Genomic DNA, 19,301 nt, shown 5'->3' with positions numbered 1-19,301 from the left:
TTACCTATGGAATATTTTAATGTGAATTTTTGCCCTACAAACCTTATCTATCTTTAATATTTTTTACTTCCATTTCTACTAATCCTATTTTTTTTAAAAAAACAAAAATAAAAAGAACAGAAAAAACCCCAAATACCTGCATTTTGAAATTTTGTTAAGTGTAAATCGTATGAATTGTTTAGCTACTGTATTAGATATTTCTGAAAGTTTAGATGTGTATGAACCACACGTGAACACTCAGTAACTCCACAGAGACTACCACTATTCCATACTGGACAGGAAATGCGTAACAGCTGGTTTTTAGTCATACAGTTTAGAAAAACACACGACTCTCTTTTTCTTTCAGAGGCCACATTCGGACAAGTGGTTCGCAGGGCCACAGCTGGTCTCGCTCCTAGACTTGGTGCTCATTCTCCCAGAGGGCGCCGAGACGGACCTTCTGCAAAACTCAGATAGGTGAGGCCACCATCACTAAGTCCAAAGTAAAGTCCCTTACTTTAAAAAGGTTTTCCTGGGATGCTATGCTATGTAGACAATTTATAAAACTAGATAAATATTGTCATATTTAAGCTACAAGCTAATGAGTAAGGAGCCCTGGTGGTGTAGTGGTTACATGTTGGGCTGCGATCTGCATGGTCAGCAGTTTGAAACCTTGTGAGAAAGACTGGCCTTTCTACTCCCATAAAACAGTCTAGGAAACCCACACGGTGTTGCTGTGAGTCAGCACTGACTCAATGGCAGTGAGGGAGGGAGGGAGAGAGGGAGAGAGAACGCACGAGCGAGCTAATGAGTAAAATCAAACCAGAAAAAATTATTCTGTCCAGAAGAGTGACTAACAACTGGTACAGTCCCCTCGGTGCACAGCCAACATCCATTAGAGCACATAAAGATGTGCAAGTAAAAGAACTTTGTTTTTATTCTGTTTTCTAGAGCATCATTCCCCCCACACCCCACCCCTCGCATAGAGCCTGTAATTTCTTTCAGTATAATGAATTGATGTTAAGAAAATGGCTGTACGCATTTTGTAAAAGTAATCTTAAAATTCAGAAAGCAAGCAAGGACAGCCTCGGATATTAACAATAACAAAGCTTCCTTGGGGTAAAAAGGGGGTCGTAGTCTTTTCCACAATTGTATTTTGTAAACATAAATGGAGAAGAAAAGTTATTAATACTCCCGAAGAGCTTTTTATTATTTTTTTTTAAATTATTGTATTGGGGGCCGAAGAACTTCTAACGAGAATAATTTCTAATGGCAAATATAATTCCATAAATAAACTACAGGTTTTAACTTATTCCTTAAAATTGTTGATGATATGAAACTGTAAGTAACAAATTATATATTTTTAATTAACAGGATTATGGCTTCATTAAATTTATTGAGATATTTGATTATCAAAGATAATGAAAATGACAATCAAGTAAGTGAACTTTTTAAAAAAGCAATAGAGTATATTGAAAATGCATAAAGAATATGTCAGATTTTCTTGATAAATACCCTATTTAGGCCAGTATTTTATATTTTACCCAGCTTCAAAGACTGGGGAAAACCCAAATTCCAAAACCGCTACCATTGAGTCCATTCCAATTCATCTCACTCAGTCACTGCCATTGAATCGATGCTGATTCATAGTGACCCTATAGGACAAGGTAGAACTGTACCTCTGAGTGTCTAAGACTATAACTCCAATTCATAGTGACCCTAAATAGGCTTTCTAAGGCTATCAATATTTATAGGAGCAAATAGTCTATTTCTCCTATGGAGCTGCAGGTGGGTTTGAGATGCGCACCTTGAAGTTAGCAATCTGTCCCTCAAAGCTCGTAGGGTTGGGAAAGTGCCATTGACCTCACATTAATTCCCAGGAGCCCTTACCTCCAACTTCTCTTCCCTTCCCCACTGTAGCTCTGCTCTGTAGCTGTGACCACTGCTTAGCCCTGTAGTATGTCCCAATTTAATTCACCTTTTTTAATGCAACGTATATTTTAATGCTCTGCTAATTTGATTCTATCTAGAACTCTTAATTTTAAGACTTACATATAACATTATTCTGATATTTTCATATTGCTTCATCAGACATGACAAATTAAAGTGCTGCAGTCTTACTGAATTTGTTAATAGCACCTTTTGGATAATGCGTAGGAAGTTGGAATTTTTAAATAGCACACCATTAGAGATACTCAATAAATAGAAAACTATTTGAGGGAGATTTGTCATCCAGTAAAATTATATTTGCTTTTTATCTTCTCTGTACCTACCACCTTCTAATAGTTGCTTTCCCTCTATATGTCAGCTCCATTAACTAAATGAATCACAATGTGTTGTTTGTTTCGTTTTTTTAGAAAGTAATAAAAAGAGTGAAAGTAATTTTTACATAAGATGCCAATTAACTGTTTTCTTAAGTAATCTTAAGTTTATGGGGGAAAAGTTTTATTCTCTCTAGATTTAATAAATTTAGTGACTTAAACTCCAATTCATCCCTCTTGAGCCCCAAATTATATCTGCTGGTGTTGACTAGTGCTTACTCTGTGCCGCAGCGGTTTCCCTCTACATTTTATTGTGAAAATTTCCAAAGTACAAAAAGTTGAAAGAAATTTCCAATGACCATCTATTTACCCACTGCCTAAATCCTGTCATTAACATTTTACCCCACTTACTTGGTCACGTTTGCATCTCTACCCTGTATCAATCTGCCTTCTTTTAAAACGTATTTAAAGGTAAACTGTGGGTCCCCAGTGTACTAGTTGCGCTCACTCCGGCAATCCTGATGGGTGTCACAGTAGAAGTGTGTTCTGTCGGATTTTCTTTTTTGAAAATAGCACACAGTGAAGCATAAACAAAAGTAACCATTTCCTCGTGGACAGTTCAGTTACACGGATTACAGTTCTGAGTTGTGAAACCACTCACCCTCCTTTTCCAAACTCTTCTTCCCACCAAGCTTTCCAGCCGGTCCTGTAGGTTGCTCTTGTCACGTTGACTCCACATAGACAGGTCTTTAAAAGAACATACTGCTCAAGGCAGAGAGTCATTATTAAGTGAGCTAAATTATTGTTAGATTTAACGGGGACTTGGGGGATATTTTTTGGTTTAAGATTTAAAGGTTATCTCAAGGCAGTAGTTTCAGGGATTTATCCAGCCCAGTAACTCCAAAATGGCTAGATTCTTTGAAAGTTTGAAATTCTGTTCTGCCATTCTCCACCCGCCCTCCCCCGCTTTGATCGGGACTCTTCTCTAGAATCTTTGGTCAAAATGTTCAGCAGTGGCAACTGGACACCACCCTGTTCTTCTGGTCTCCAGGCGCATGCAATTGGCCATGCATTCCGTTTCCTCCTCCTCCTCTTGACTCCCCTTCGCTGCTCCAAGTAAATAGAGACCAGTTTTTATTCCTTTGATGACTGCTTGTATGCTTTTAAGCCCCCAGAACTACACAACAGACCAGTAGGACAGAAGCACTAAAAATGGTAGTGTGCCAGTTAACTGGGATGGTCTATGGAACTATGACCCTGACCCTCCAAGCCAAGAATCCAAATGCCATAGTGTTTGGTTGCACATAGGCGGCATCAGCGACTGCTCTTTTTTTGCATCTATATTTTACATAGTGCTTCAAAAATTTTTTACAAGCATACAACTTGACATCAGTTTTCCATGAATCAGCTGTGCAGTTGCTAGCCTTAATAACTGCAAATTTTCCATCACCACAAACAGAAACTCCATCCTCCACAATAAAACCCGGCTACAAAGGATTTTCAGTGGCTGATTTGGGGATTATCGGAGGTCTCTCTTTCAAGGTGCTTCTGGGTGAGCGCAAACTGCCAATCTTTTGGTTTGGTGAGCAGCTAAGCACATTCACCAACTGCACTACAAAGGGACTCTGCAGATCTCAATGTCTGTCCCATTAATATTGCAGTACGTATTAAGTACTTGTTGACATATAATGAAATGTACTTATTTTGAGTGTATGTTCACTGAGTTTTAACAAATTTATTGTACAATCTCTGCTGTAGTATCCACAGATAATGCTTCAGTTTTATTGGGCTTGGACATTTTATGGGAAAGGAAAGGTTACAGCCAGCTTGTAAGAGCACTTTACTGGTTTTCTTGAACTTGGAAGTTGAAAGAATTTTACAGTGATCACCCATTTACTACCACCGCCTAGATTCTGCTGCTAACATTATATTCTATTTGTTTTGTTGTGTAGCTATCTCTCCCTCATTATCTATTGGATAAATGTATTAATAAAATGTTACAAACTCGATGATTTTGAGGCAGGAGTGCCTCTTCATCAAACTTGAACATTTTAAGTATATTTTAGTTTTTATTTCCCTCTGGAAGGTAAAAATAATGAGTGGTATACTAATGTTTACAAAGAAATTTAATATTTGGTAAAAATTACATAGATAATTATTGATTGGAAAAATTATTTTTATATTTTAAATGAGTTTTAAAAACTTTATTATGAATTAGGTGGGGATTTATTCAACAATTTAACAAATTTCCCCGTGGCTTATCTTATTCTCATTCCCTTCTAATTGCTTCTCATCTCCTTCTAGCCTGAACGTCCCCTTCCTTTCTTTCCCATCCCATCCTGGTAATTAGCAAAGTCTGTTTCTTCTGGCACGAAAACCTCAATTCCTGCCGGCACCACCGGTACCTCCCCCCCCACACACACACATACTGACAGAGGCTTTGTATAATATTTGCCCCTTTGTGATTGACCAACTTCACTCAGTGTAATGTGCTCTAAATTCATCCATGTCATGAGATATTCACCCTTGCATCGCTGTTCTTCGACAGTGTATAGTATTCTGTTGTAATGAGCATTTTGGGACGTGCAATAGCAAGGTAACAATGCTTAGTTACCAGGGAAGGCAGATGGAGGAGGAAAGGGGAACTCACTGATCAGACACCTGAGCTTACTAAAGGTGAAGGAAAAACTTAGAATTAGGTCATGGTGGTTGCTTCACAATGTCATTGACTTGTATATAATAAAGCATAAATGAGTGCTGGTTCTGCCCACTTATTAAAAAATGAAAACTCTTTAAGATTTTAGAAATTTTTGCTGTATGTTGGGGAGATAAAATGATTCCCTGCTGACGCTGAATTGTGAGGACTTCTATTCAGAAAGCTACTGGTACCTATTTTGGGCCAATTAAGTGTGATGAGAGGGAAACTAGACAGATGAAAAACCAGGTGTAAAAGGAAATTAAATAACACAAATAACACAGCCATTCAAAAGCCAAGTCAACAAAATGATCCATAATTTAATAATCCATTTCTTTCCCTTTTATTTTGAGTTACTGTCAACTGACTTATTTTCAAGTCATTAGTCTCCTTATCCTACTCCATTATGTTTATGTCTTTGCTTAAATTTTAAATTGTTCCTTCTTTCACACTTCGCTTGTTTACATTTTTCTTGTCATACAGTGTAACTGTGCTGCTAACTACTGGTAAAACCCAACTTAATTTTTATGTCTAATACGATCTAATATTTGATGAATCTTTAAAAATAGTTTTGTAATTGTAGCAATTGTTTTCTAATACAGCCCATTATCATTTTTCTTTCTATTCATCTGCCTGCCCATTTTCCTCTAAATAATTTGTAATTGAAATATGTAGAGTAAAAGCAGGATCAGGAAAAATCTAAGATTACAAAAATAAAAAATTAGGAATTGTGCAAGTACATGCATTTCTTTTCCTTTAGAAACAACCTCTATATTGTGTATGTATACACGCACATGTACACACAATTGACCCTTGAAAAATGCTAGGGTAAGGGTGCTTCTCTCCCATGCAGTCAAAAATCCACTTATAATTTGTGGTTGAACCTTGAACAGCCCAAGTGTGAACTGTGGGAGCCCACTACATGTGGATTTTAAAAATTCATTGCCACTATGATGAGCTCGTGTTGGGAATTATCGGCTTAAAACTCTGTGATGCTAATAATGTGAGTGAGCAGTTCCCTTTCTCTAATTGCTAGTCCCTCACTTTCCCATCACCACCCTCGCCTAGTGGGGGAGGGACTGCTCTCAGAGGTTAGCATCACAGAAGGTACCCTTGAGCTCTCTGCAGTAGGGGGGGGAGGGAGAAAACCCGAGTGTAAGTGGGCCGCACAGGCCAAACCCAGGTTGTTAAAGGGTCAACTGCCCCCCCCTCTCGCTATAGGTATGATTCTCTATAAGCTGTATTTGCAGTTTTCATTTAAATTGTTACCTCAAAATTGAAAAGTATTGCGTGTGTAATATTTCTGTAGTCAAATGACTTCAAGCAATTGAAGCCCCTTAATGTTTTAAGTAATAGAAATTCTGCACTATGTCATCACAAATAAGACGTATGCAAATTAGGAAGGGGGTACTGGAACTTATTTGCTCCTTTTTATTCATTGTGATTTTTAACTTTACTCTGAGTTCTGCCAGGACATGTAATTGTGCCACGTGCTGCCTAGGCTCTCCTTTCCTGAGCTAGATTGCACTGAACTGGAAATGTAGTTAAACCTTAGAAAAGATTTTGGAAGTATGACATTAGTACTTGGGGAACACATCAGTATTTGGGTGAACAGTGGATGTTTGTGAACATGTCAGGATTTTAATCCTATACAAATAGTCCCCGATTCTCTGATGACTGTACTAAATTATTTTTAATGCTGCAACACTGTATGTAGTACATATGAGATGGCTTCAAAACTATAGAAAAATGGAATTTTTCCAAAAATTTTTCCATGAAACACTCTTGCTAACATTAGGTATGTAAGTCAAAAGTGACCATTGTGAGGGTGGCTCATTGTAACTCAAGATACCCTGTAAAGTCAGGAGGACCTGTTCAGTGAGCCCTCTGAGAGCTGGAACTTGACATGGCTGCCGTGTTTTCCATGTCTTAACTACTTTAGTGTCCCCTTTGTAGAAAATAGCTGAGTTTTTCATCTCTGACAGAGCTCAGTCTTGTATATCCAGAAGTCACAGGTCTGACTGTATATTTAAAACCTTAGGTTACTTTTCCCCTGAGATATTAATATGGTATCATAAAAGGATTTTCTTTTTAGTTGTTTGTTTTTTTTAAGAACTAATAACCTGATGCAAGCGTGGGATGAGAGTCTTGTTTTCCCAGCTTCTTCATACCTTTGTTTCTAAAACCTTTAGTCATGCTAAAAGTTTATAGAATTATGCTGAGCAGAGTATGTAATACATTTCCTTTACCCTAATTTTGGTATCTGTTTTTCTGAGGCTTTGACTATGGACTGGATATAAGAATACAGTATTATAATGAAAAATAACCAAGGTCTTAATAAAAGACTCTAAATTGGCATCCAATACAGATTTAGCTACAAGTGACTATTTAAATTAAGATTTTAATAGCATTGTGAAGGAGGGGGAGTACAGAACAGGGACCCAGGGCCCATCTGGGGGAAATTGGACATCCCCTTGCAGAAGGGCTGTGGGAGGTGATGAGCCAGAGTGCAGTGTTGCAACGATGAAATATACAATTTTCCTCTAGTTCTTAAATGCTTCCTCCCTCCCCTCCCCCCCACTAGCATGATCCCAATTTTACCTTACACATCCGGTTGGGCCGGAGGATGTACATTAGCACAGATAGGAACTGCAAACACAGGGAATCCAGGACAGATGAACCCCTCAGGATCAGTGGTGAGAGTGGCATTATCGGGAGGGTGAGGGGGAAAGGGGAAACAGATGACAAGGTCTTCATATAACCTCCTCCCTGGAGGACAGACAGCGGAGAACTGGGTGAGGGAGACGTCAGATGGTGTAAGATATGATAAAATAATTATTTATAAATTATCAAGGGTACAGGGGGAGGGGGGAGTCGGGATGAGGAGAAAAATGAGGTGCTAATACCAAGGGCTCAAGTAGAAAGCAGGTGTTTTGAGAATGATGAGGGCAACATTATGTACAAATGTGCTGGACACAAATGATGTATGTAGGGATTGTGAAGAGTTGTAGGAGCCCCTAATAAAATGATTACAAAATAAAAATACATTAAGATTTTAAAAATGGAAAGCTCCTCGGCTGCACTAGCTTCAAGCACTCAATGGCCACATAGGACTGGTCTTCACCATCACAATGGAGAAAGTAGGCACTGTGTTTCCATCACGGTTCTGTTGCAGAGTATTATAGGAGTGTGTGTCTCAGAATAGGACCTTTGTCAAAATAAGCTGTGTTTTTCTGAATGCAATTTTGGGACTCCTAAATTTCTTCTTCCCTTTCCTTTCTTGAATGTCTCTTCTCTTGGGTGAATTAAGACTTCTGGGTTCCTTTCCTGTAGGGCTATAGAAGAAATACCTGTAAGATGACAAAGTAACTCTAAGCTGTCCTGATGCTGTTAGGTGCCACTGAGCTGGCTCCCACTCACAGCAGCGCTGTGTACAATGTAACAAAACACCGCCCTGGCCCAGGTGTGGCGTTTGAGCCCTCTGTTGCCGCCACTGTGTCAAGTCTTTTTTGACAACTCTCACCCTTTCTAGGAACTGGTCTCTCTTGCTAATGTGTCCAAAGTATATGACACCACATCTTGCCATGCTGGCCTCTAAGGACCATTCTGGTGATGATACTTCTTTCAAGACCAATCTGTTCATTTTTCTAGCAGCCCTTGGTACTTAACATATTCTTTGCCAACACTGTAATTCAAATGTAGAAATTCTCCTCCAGTTTTCCTTGTTCTTGTCCATCTTTCATATGTATATGAGGCCATTGAAAATACCACAGGTTGGGTCAGGGCTGGAAGCTTCATTGAAACCTTTAACATACGTGGCCTGCTGATAGTTGACATACCAGTGGCATGGTTTCCAGCATCATAGCAACCCATAAGCCACTACGGTTGACAGAGGGAGGGGATGCTTAGGTCTGTTAAAATCTCCATCTACCATGGTTTCAAAACCTTGTGGATTCCAATGCAGACTCAGAGTAGCCCTATGGGGCAGAGTAGAGCTGCCTCATAGTCTCTCTGCTTCCCTCTGGAAGCCGACTTTATCTTTGTCCATGGAGCAGCTACCCTCAGCCAAATGTACACGCACTGCACCACCAGGCTCCATTACAGTAGGTCCCACGGAAGTCTCAATCAGTTTAGAAAAGGATACACAAAGTAGGGGCATTGTGGGGATGGTTATAGGAAAGAGGACATTTTCAGACTGGACTGTCCTCACACAAATGATTTTCTAAAATTTTAAATTTAGGATCACAAAACTAAGAGCTACTCAAATGGTATAGTAATGTGTATACCGCCATAAACACACTTTTGTCCTGATTAGTACTTATATAAAATAGTTGTACTAAATGTATCGTGAAGCACCAAATAATACTGAGTAGACAGGTCTTTGAAAGGGAAGGACCACGTCATACTCATGTTTCTTCAGTGCGCAATAGATGTTTAGTAATACAGATTTGCTGATCCAAATAACTGATTATTTCATTCATTCTTCTGAATAGACTGGATTATGGACAGAACTCGGAAAGATTGAAAATAATTTCTTAAAGCCACTCCATACAGGACTTAATATGTCAAAAGCACACTATGAAGCAGAAATTAAAAACAGCCAAGAAAATAGCAACGGTTGGTAATGTATAATTTCACTTCCAATTTGGTCTAAAAGTCAGATTTTGGAATGGTCACATATGTGTTCAAGATAAAGAACTTTTAGAAACTATTTTACTTAATTTAATTTATACTAAATGAGAGAAAATGCTAGCCAAATCATCTTTTTATAATGAAAATTATTCTTAGCAGCTTCATAAGCCAATTAAACTTGAACCTGAATTAGCAAAGACATGCATCAAAGTATATTCTACCTTAAAACCTCAAGTCTGATTAATGATAAAACTACATTATGTGTATTTACTTGGATACCACCGTACTTTACTTTGGTTTTGCTGGATCCATCCCCTATCCTATTCCAGAGTAAATCTGTACAAATTATGAAAAAGTAATTTAAGTTCAGAATTACTTTTAAGTCAGCAATTCTGTTTTCTTGTGATTACTTCCATATCAATATATTTCTAGTTATTACTAAGAATTTTGTCTTTAGTGTATTGGGCATGATTTTATAGTGATAAAACAAGTTATAATCCTTCATTTTCGTATACATGCCAATACAATGCTACTCACTTAAGGCCGCATTAGTTTACATGTTACAGAATCTAATTTTGATAGTTTGCTTATGGTTTAAGCACAGCCTGAGCCTTCCATAGTAAACTTAGTAACTTACTCAAATAACTTCATTTTTTTAAGTTGGTGAACAAAAACCACTTATAAATTTGCTCCTGAAATCAGGGTTGTGTAAATCAGCGTGACATGGTGTTTCCTCCTCTTACAGAAGTCCAGAAGTCTAAAGATATTTGTTCTGTCACTGTGTGTGGAGAGGAGATTCCCAATATGCCTCCCGAAATGCAGCTCAAGGTGAACTGACGTTTTCCTAAGTTTCTAAAGTACACATCTCGCTGAAGTCTTCTCTGTTTTGCACTGTGCGGTTTCAAAGGCAGCATTAACTAAAACGGATTTCTCCTGGCATCACAGGTCCTACATTCTGCGCTCTTTACGTTTGATTTGATTGAAAGTGTGCTGGCTCGAGTAGAAGAACTCATTGAAATCAAAACAAAGTCTACCTCTGAAGAAAACACTGCAATAAAGTAAAGGATCTACCTCCTAAATAAAAATTAGTAAAATATTTCTATGATGACTTATTTAAAACTTAAAAGACTATTCTGTAAACATTATTGTTAGAAAAATTAATGTAGCTTTTTTCATTAATTTGTTTAAAAGCAAATGGATCAGTAATATATGGTTTTAAAAATTTGTCTACATGGTAAATAATTCTGGTTGTACAAGCCCCCAATAAAATTATCTTTAAAAAATTGTAACTTTCAAAATTCATAAAATGTAGTATTCATTCATACAGAGATGATGAGATTTTAAAAATATTGCTACCATTTCTCCTCCAGACAAATGTCATGTTACATTTAGAACTCCCGGTGTCCAATTGAATAGCATACCACTGTGCAAGGGAAGAGAAAATAATATTTTGAGTTCGGGCAAGCAGATAGCGTTTCTTAGCTTCCCTCTCCTTTCCTGCTGTCAGACTAGCTGGGGGAAGGGCTCATCACCATTTCTCCTACAGAAATTACAATGCGGAAGCATGTACAAATATTCACTTTAAAAATAAATGCTACTCTTACGGTAAACCTTTTTTTTTTTCTTCAGACTTTTCCTTTAGTCTAAGGGGCTCAGAAGATTCTTATTTTTATTTCTAGTTAACATTGTCCACCAAATTTACTTTGTATCATTAAGAATGTATATCTAGGTTTATATGTTCCAATATTTTCCTTAAAATTATTAAAGGCATTATATAACAAAGCTTAAAATAAAAACATTTTTAATTGTATACATTTTTAAGTGAATATAAAAAAAGTTTAACTCAACTCCTTTAAATATGTTAATAACCTTAAAGAACATTTATTTATAATTGATACTCTAGTGCAGTGGTTCTCAACCTGTGGGTTGTGCCCCCTTTGGGGGTCAAGTGTCCCTTTCACAGGGGTCGTGTAGCAAAATCAGGGATGAAGTAGCAACGAAAATAATGTTATGGGTGGGGGGTCACCACAACATGAGGAGTGTATGAAAGGTTGTAGCACGAGGGAGGTTGAGAACCACTGCTCTGATGTGAACTAGTCACTGTTCAGTGTTATCTTTTGCAGTGTCTTCCAAACAGGGCTTTGCTCGGTGACGTAAGCTTTAGTTGTTATCATCCTGTAGCAGATGCTATCTATATATGGTTTGGAGGTGGTCTGGAAGAGAATACAGATTGTCAACATTATTAATAGAAGTACATAGGTATTTTGAATCACATCACTATATCTTATTTAACAGATCTCTGGATCATTTTATGTGTCAAAAATGAATACTTTATAACTAATGTATTAATTATAAAGAGAAAAACACCTGACTTCTTATCTCACGGAATTTCAAACATGTAAACTAAAATCTAGAATACTCTTAAGAATTGCTTTAGTGGACATGTGTCCCAGTTTAAGAATAAGAATGACTGGTGACTCTGGGCACAGTCCTTGGAGGAGGGACGGCATGAAAACACTGGTGAGGGGCATTCCGTACAGTAGTCTATTTGTACTCTGTCAGAGTTCATGACTGCACTCTCATCAATATACAATGTATATTTAAAGCTCACCGGCTCAGTGAGTGCATACTGGAGTGCATGCGGAAGACTGGAGTTACTTAGCCCAGACTGGAGAAAGAGTTGCATGCCGACATGGCAACTTCTCCAAGAGAAGAGGACCGTGACTTTGCCAGCCCTGCTCAATGAAATCAAACTGAAAAATCTATCTGTACGTGTATGTGCTGTGTTCTCCAGGTGACTCACCTTAGCTACAGTACACATAAGACTAATAGCATTCACTGCGTTGTGTACCGGAAGTATCCGAAAGTTCTTACCCAGGAATCTGAAAAGCAATTTGTAAGTTAATATAGAGCACACAACTTAACGTGCTATCTTAAGCATTTGGTAAAAAGGCAGAAACCTCGATTACTCATTACTTGTGTATTCCTTCTTGCCCTGCCATATACCAGAGGATCTGAGGTGGCATTGTAGCCAGTACTTCACTAGGAAGTGTTCCTTTGGCTCAGGTCCTTCAGGAGAATCCCACAACTCAGCAGGAACCTAAAACTTGCCATACTGATTCATGAAATAGCTATTTGGTCCATGCTTCCTTAAATAAGTTAACGTTATTGTTTATTTTCCAGCAAAACAAAGCTCATTTGTCCAAAATATTAAGAACTAAGGCAAACAAAATATAATTTCAGAAAAATATATCTGAGGTGACATTCTTCCATACCTTTGCTGAATCTTGAACATCAGATTCCATTCCTCCAGCCCATGGAAGGCAGCACATAGGACCAAAAAACTATTTTGGTGAATGTTTATGAATTTCTCAATCTTGGCTATAAATATTTCTTCAGCTGACATAAGACATTCTTTAGCATCCAACAGTAAAAACGCAACTCCTAGGGAAGTTGAATATATTATTTGTGGTAAATAACAAAATAACACTTTTGTACAGATTAAATCCAAGCCCATTGCTCTTAAGATGGTTCCAACTCACAGCAACCCTGCAGGCCAGAGAGCAGCCCTCTGTGGGGTTTCCAAGGCTGGCATCCTTAGGAAATAGGCCATCACAGCGTTCTCCCTGGGTGGAGGGCTCAAACTACCACCCTAGGGCAGCGTCCAAGTAGGTGCCTAACTACTGTCTCACCCAGGTCTCTTCAGCAACTACTCGGGTTGTTCCGTGCTGTTGATAGGTTTCAGAGCAGCCCTGTGCCCGGCAGAATGGGCAGGCAAGGTTGTGTCACCTGCATATGGCAGGTTAACAAGCCTTCCTCCAATCCTGATGTCCTTTTTTCATACAGTCTGGTATTTCAGGTTATTTACTCAGCATATGGATTGAATTAAGTGTGGTAAAAGGATACGATCCTGACACACAGCATTCCTTGTTTTTGTTCATACAAGTGCCTCTTGGCCCATGTATAGGTTCCACATGAGGACAATGAAGTGCGACAGAATTCCCATTCTCCTCAGTGTTCATAGTTTCTTATGGTCCAGTGTAATGCCAAAGCATAGTCAATAAAACCCAAGTAAACATTTTTCTAGTATTATGTGCTTTCAGCCAAGATCCATTAGTAATGTGTCATGTCCTCTTCTGAATCTGCTGTGAATTTCTGGCAACTATTTATGTACTACTGCAACCATTGTTAAATGATCCTCAGCGAAATTTTACTTGCATATATTAATCATCTCAAAACCAAACTCTCTGCCACTGAGTTGATGGCTACTCATAGCAACCCTGTGGGTCATAATGGACCTGCCTCTATGGGTTTCCCAGACTGTAAATCATGGAAACCTGAAGCCTCATCTTCGGTGCAGCTGGGGGTTTTGAACTGATGGCCTTGTGGTCATTAATGATATTGTTCTGTAATTTCCACATCTGTTGGGTCACCTTTCTTTGGAATGTACATAAATATACATCTTTTCCATTCAATTGGCCAGTTAATTGTCTTCCAAATTTCTTGGAAATTTGGAGTGAGTGAGTACTTCCAGTCCTTCACCAGTTGGTGAACATTTTCAGTTGGTATTTTTCAGTTGGTTTTTTGCTAATGCCTTCAGTGCAGTTTGGACTTCTTCGTCCAGGACCATTAGTTGTTGATCATGTGCTACTTGAAACAGCTGAAGTTCTTTTTTGCTATAGTAAACCCGTGCATTCCTCCTGCATCTTCTTTTGATGCTTTCTGCATTGCCACTCAAGGGGGCTAAATTACTGTAGTGGTTTCAGCTTGATATCTACTGAGCAGGTTCTTCCATTTTGGTTTTCTAGTTCTATGTCTCTATATTTCATTGTAATACTTCGTCTTCTAGAGCTGCCTTTTGAGATTTTCTAGTCAGCTTTTTTACTTCATGTCTTCTATTTGCTTTAGCTAGTCTATGTTCAAAAGCCAGTTTCAGAGTCTCTCCTGACGTCACCGCAATCTTTTCTTGCCCTTTTAATGACCTCTCACTTTCTTCATGTGATTTCCTTGATGTCATCTCAGCTCATCAGATCTTCTGTCATTAGTGTTCAATGTGTCCACTCGGTTCTTGAAATGTTCTCAAAATTCAGGTGGGATATATTGAAGGTCATCTTGGCTTTCGTGGACTTGTTTTAATTTTCTTCAACTTGAGCTTACATATGAACAATTGAGGGTCTGTTCTACAGTAGGCCCTTGGCTGTTAATACTGGGCTTCTCCATCATCTCTTCTCACAAATGTCAATTTGATTCCTGTGTATTCCATCTAGCAAGTCCATGTATGCAGTTGCCATTTATGTCGTTGCAAAAATATATCTGCAATGAGGAAGTTGTTAGTCTTGTGACCTCTAGCTGTGTTTCTATCAAGGACATTTCCAACTAAACTTCCTTCCCCTTTGTTTCTGACTTTCTCATTCTAATCACCAAGAATTTTCAGTGCATCTTGATTGCATGTTTGATGAATATATCAGATTTAAGAAATTGGTATAATCCTTTATTTCATTACCAGCTTTAGTGATTGGTGTATACATTTGGGTAATATTAACTAGGCTTCCTTATAGGTGTCTATCCTTTCACACACTCTGGGGTACTTCATTGTAGATCTTGAAATGTTCTTTTTGATGGTGAATGTCATGCCAGGCTTCTTGAATTTGTCATTCCCAGCCTAGTTAGCTGGATAACTGTCTTATTCCAAATGGCCAAGACCAGTCCATGTCTGCTCCCTAATGCTTAGGATATCAATGTCTCCCACTTTTGACAACTTCCAATTGTCCAAGATTCATATTTTGTACATTTCATTTTCCAATGATTAATAGATATTGGCTGTTTTCTTATTTTATTTCTTGCCCCATCAGCAAGTGAGAGTCCAAAGGCTTTATTTATTCCATCCACATTACTCTAGCCAACTTCATAGAGAAGGCCGCGCTTGCTCAGTGCCTTCCAACCTGAAGGGCTCACTTTTGGCACTGTAACTGACAATGTTCTCCTGTTATTCATAGTTTTTGTCGATAATCCTCAAAGGGTATACTCTAATTCTATCTTTTAACACCACATATAACAATGTTGCCAGGCTATTAACATTTTCAGTGGTTAATTCCTGAGAAGTGGACAACCTAATTCCTCCTTCCCAGTTTCTTCTTACTCTGGAAGCTCCACTTAACCTGTTCACGGAGGGTGACCCTGTTACTATATGAAATACCATACCAGTGGCATAGGTTCCAACATCACAGCAACATGCAAGCCACCACAGTAATTGACAGACAAGTGGTGGAAATTAGTACTAATAGGAAGGAATAAATTCCCTAACAAAATTCTTAGACCACAGAATAAAGTAGGTAATCCTTTGAAGTGCTCTGTAGCCCCTAAAAGAAATGAATTCTAAATAGTAGGATTATTAAACAAATCGCTTTTGGTTGGTAACTATTCTTTCTTTATAATACGGCACTTGTCAAAAGATTAACTGTAGTTAAAAGATTAATTATATTTAAAAGGGGTTTTCCATATTATTATTTTTAGAAGATATCCAAAAAAGTAGTCTTAAGGAATTCTTCAGTTATTCCTTCCTGAAGAAAACTTTCTGCTACAGCATGACTTACTGTATAAATTAATGTACTAGGCATATTCTGGGATGTCAGACACTGTAAAGCCTATCACGATGGCTCAACAATGGGATCTGACTGAATTCTTGGAGCTCTTTTAAAGATTTGGGAGAGAGATAAACTGAAGAAAGCAATTATGTAACTACAGACTAAGTGAACGTGGACAGTTCACATAACTTCTCTGAACCTAAATTTCTTATCTGTAATATGGAGATAATAAAGATTTGTTAGGTTTGTTATAAAGATTTAGTAGTACAACATGTATAAAGTAGCAAAAGACCTTAACCTTTTACTTGGTGAAAGAAGTACAAAATCATTAGAATGTATACCCACATATTTTATAGGAAAACGAAATAAAAATAACAAATATACCATACCAGATCGAGGAAATACAATAGCTCCATTTTCCACTGTCTCTGAATACCGGATCTTGTGGCGTTGATTTTCTAGTGCAGTTGCAACTTCACAGTTCTTTAAAAATATTTTCAGAAATACAAGCTTTTAACCTGATTATAACTTGGTAACTTAAAAAATTATATTAACTCACTTTTTGTAACAATACCACTATTGATTTGTGGTATATACCATCATAAAAAAAACTAGTCCAATCCTTTTGAAGAAATGATATTACATGTTTCTTTTTAAAAGAGAAGATAAATATTTGTCTTACTGAGACACTGTACACTTAGAAATAAGTTATGAACTACAGTTATTTGTTATTTAGGGACAGAAAAAAAATGATCTAGACTATCAGTTCCAGAGCAAATGCACACATTTTTAAAGAGTAACTTTGATTTGGAAATGGATTTGGTGATGTTTACATAAAGTTGTACATGTGATTAATACCGCTGAAGTGTACAGTTAAAGTGACTGAAATGGCAACTTTTATGTTTCATGTGTTTTACTACAGTAAGAAAAATGTATAAAAAATAAAACCAACAACTTGGAGAAGGGGTCTGAAAGTCATTCATGTATGACTGGAAAGAGGGTGGTACTGTGTTTCTTATATGATAGAACATGGAGTGCCAGACACAGAATACCACAGAGGAGACAACCAGTGCTCTAATTAATCTGGTCATACTACAGCTTCTCTAGTACACCTTTAATGGAATGCAAATCTTAGTGCGTCTGCAGAACATGGATGAAGACAGCAAGGGCTTTTTTTGTAAATACTAACCATTTTAAAAAATCACTTCATTTTGTATTCAATCCAACAGTTAAGAGCATATGGCCCAAGGCACTGCAAACTAAATGATTAATATTATTTCCTGTCTTGTAAAAATGTAAGCATGCTAATCTCCAAGGTAGATAAAAATTCTCTGTTATTGTTAGGCCTATCAAGTCTGTGCCAATTCATAGCAGCCCTACATGCACAACAGAGTAAAGCATTATCTGGTCCTACGCCATACTCATAATCTTTCTGTTGAGCCCTTTGGTAGGTTAATTTAAATTTTTTTGCCTCAGAACAGAACATTAATATTTTAAACACTTAAGCTGGAATTATTTATAAAATATATGCTTCCTTTCCTTCCTAGATTATTTTTAACTAGGGTTTTCCCATTAGTTTTCTTGTACAAATTTAAAATTATACATTGCTGCTAGCAATGGCTAGAAAAATGATTTAGACCAACCTTCCTGAAGACAACTGCAAATACTGGCTCTTAAAAATTTTTTTTTGAATAGAATAGTGAAAAAATTCTAAGTCCAATATCTATATAGAAGTTCAAAGCTCGAAGCCCAACATTTAGACTGTTTTTATCCTGAGGGCATTGCCAATTCTGAAAGGTAAGTGAGAGGTTGAACAGCGCTTTCGACAAAAGTACACCAGCTGTCACAGGACTGAGACCAAACTAAGGCAGATTCCTGGAACTGTGTTAAGATGATACTAGTGCTCCTAACACTTCGTACTTCCAAAAGCAACCTTCCTCAGCAAGGCTCCCATATTTGAACAAAGAAATGTATTTGTGGCTATTTTCTCACTTCTGTAACGAGCACCATTCTAGATGTATAGTGAAATGAAAGTGCTTGGTATAGCTCTTCTATCCACAGTTTGTGTAACTCCCACAAAATGATTAGATGGGACCATGTACACAGGGTGTGTGGAATTCTAATAGAGGGAATTAGTCCGTTTGCCCTTCCACTGGTATAAACTGAGCCATCTCAGATGCAGAGGCATGGTCTCAGAACCAGCAAGAAAGAAGAAGCAGGAATGAAGTGCAGTGGAGAACTCTGCAAGAAGAGGTGGCAGAGAAGAATGTCCCTTTGAGGATTAAAGGGTACCTGACCCCAAGCCATAGGACTCTCAATTGTCCATTCACATGTAAAAGTTGGACACTGGCCAAGATGTCCCATTACCTTCAGAGAGGTGCTAATAATGATGATGGTTGTCCATTTCACTATTCCCTTTTCACCACTTTCAGCCATCTTTCTTTGAAACCAAGGAGCTTCTGATGCCAATCTGAGACAATGAAAAGCTACAAGCACGAAAATATGCATTTGATGAGTAAATTAATAAAGCCATTTAAAATATTTACTTTAAATTTACTTTGTTTTTTAAACTAAAAGCAACTGAAAGTGTTGTTTTACAAAGGTTAAGTTCAAGAATATTGCTTCTGGGGGTTTCAGTTCATACACAAGCTTGTTTCACACAAAACGTTTAAACATGTCTCTATGATCAATAGATAGCTGCAGATAAGTTTCCTCAGTAATACACTTGTCTCAGGCTCGTTAAGGTGCTTTAAAAAAAAGAAAGTTTAATCAAAACAGTAGATTCCAAGGGGATCTGCAGGCCCAGTTAAATTCCAGATAGAAAAATCAGCTCAAATGGCTAACAACTATTTTTTGGAATCCAAAAGGGCAATTTCTTGATAGATTTTCTCAGGGGCAAAGGATATTCAAGGGAGCTTATTATGAAGTTCTTTAAAAATGGTAAATTAACTTGGTGAGAAAAAGATCAGGACATTTGCACAAGGAATTCATTTTCTGCTCACTTTTTGAAGGTAGCAATGCTGTCCAAGAATTTTGTTGTTACACATTACCCCATCAACCCTCCAGCCCTGATCTCAACTTTTCAAGCGTTTTGCTCCCCAAATCTAAAGAACATGAAAAGGAACAAGACTTGAGTTCCTCAGGGATGCC

At 37.7% G+C, this 19,301-nt stretch overlaps 2 protein-coding genes across 3 annotated transcripts in view; one reads left to right on the top strand and one right to left on the bottom strand.

Annotated features, from left to right (window-relative positions):
• GLMN (glomulin, FKBP associated protein) overlaps positions 1-11,273 on the top strand; it is a 37,403-nt gene extending 26,130 nt beyond the window's left edge. The window contains exons 15-19 of one of the 2 annotated variants that reach the window (XM_075558419.1): positions 347-456; positions 1,354-1,417; positions 9,429-9,552; positions 10,313-10,395; positions 10,513-11,273. In XM_075558419.1, coding sequence (XP_075414534.1) covers positions 347-456; positions 1,354-1,417; positions 9,429-9,552; positions 10,313-10,395; positions 10,513-10,629 — 498 coding nt within the window. In that variant the 3' untranslated portion in view covers positions 10,630-11,273. Of the gene's footprint in view, positions 1-346; positions 457-1,353; positions 1,418-9,428; positions 9,553-10,312; positions 10,396-10,512 lie in introns of those variants that run through there. The other variant, XR_012786120.1, reaches the window with a different exon arrangement.
• Positions 11,274-11,414: 141 nt separating this feature from the next.
• On the bottom strand, positions 11,415-18,587 carry C1H1orf146 (chromosome 1 C1orf146 homolog). The gene is made up of 5 exons (XM_075540263.1): positions 18,519-18,587; positions 16,541-16,634; positions 12,843-13,011; positions 12,371-12,449; positions 11,415-11,780 (listed from the first exon to the last, which is right to left on the bottom strand). Exons 1-5 carry the CDS (start codon positions 18,585-18,587, stop codon positions 11,661-11,663), a joined length of 531 nt encoding a protein of 176 aa, XP_075396378.1. The 3' UTR covers positions 11,415-11,660.
• Positions 18,588-19,301: the final 714 nt, after the last annotated feature.

The sequence above is a fragment of the Tenrec ecaudatus genome, chromosome 1 (genome assembly GCF_050624435.1).
Source record: "Tenrec ecaudatus isolate mTenEca1 chromosome 1, mTenEca1.hap1, whole genome shotgun sequence".
Taxonomy (NCBI): Eukaryota; Metazoa; Chordata; class Mammalia; order Afrosoricida; family Tenrecidae; genus Tenrec; species Tenrec ecaudatus.
Note: the sequence above shows the minus strand (reverse complement) of the source record. Positions and strands in the feature narration are given on the sequence as shown.

Coding starts and splice junctions, on each gene's coding strand:
- C1H1orf146 (XM_075540263.1), bottom strand. CDS start 18,587: ATGGCTGAAAGTGGTGAAAAGGGAATAGTGAAATGGACAACCATCATC. Junction 13,012..16,540: donor TATTGTATTTCCTCGATCTG/GTATGGTATATT, acceptor CAACTTCCCTAG/GAGTTGCGTTTTTACTGTTG. Junction 11,781..12,370: donor TTATGTGTACTGTAGCTAAG/GTGAGTCACCTG, acceptor ATTCTCTTCCAG/ACCACCTCCAAACCATATAT.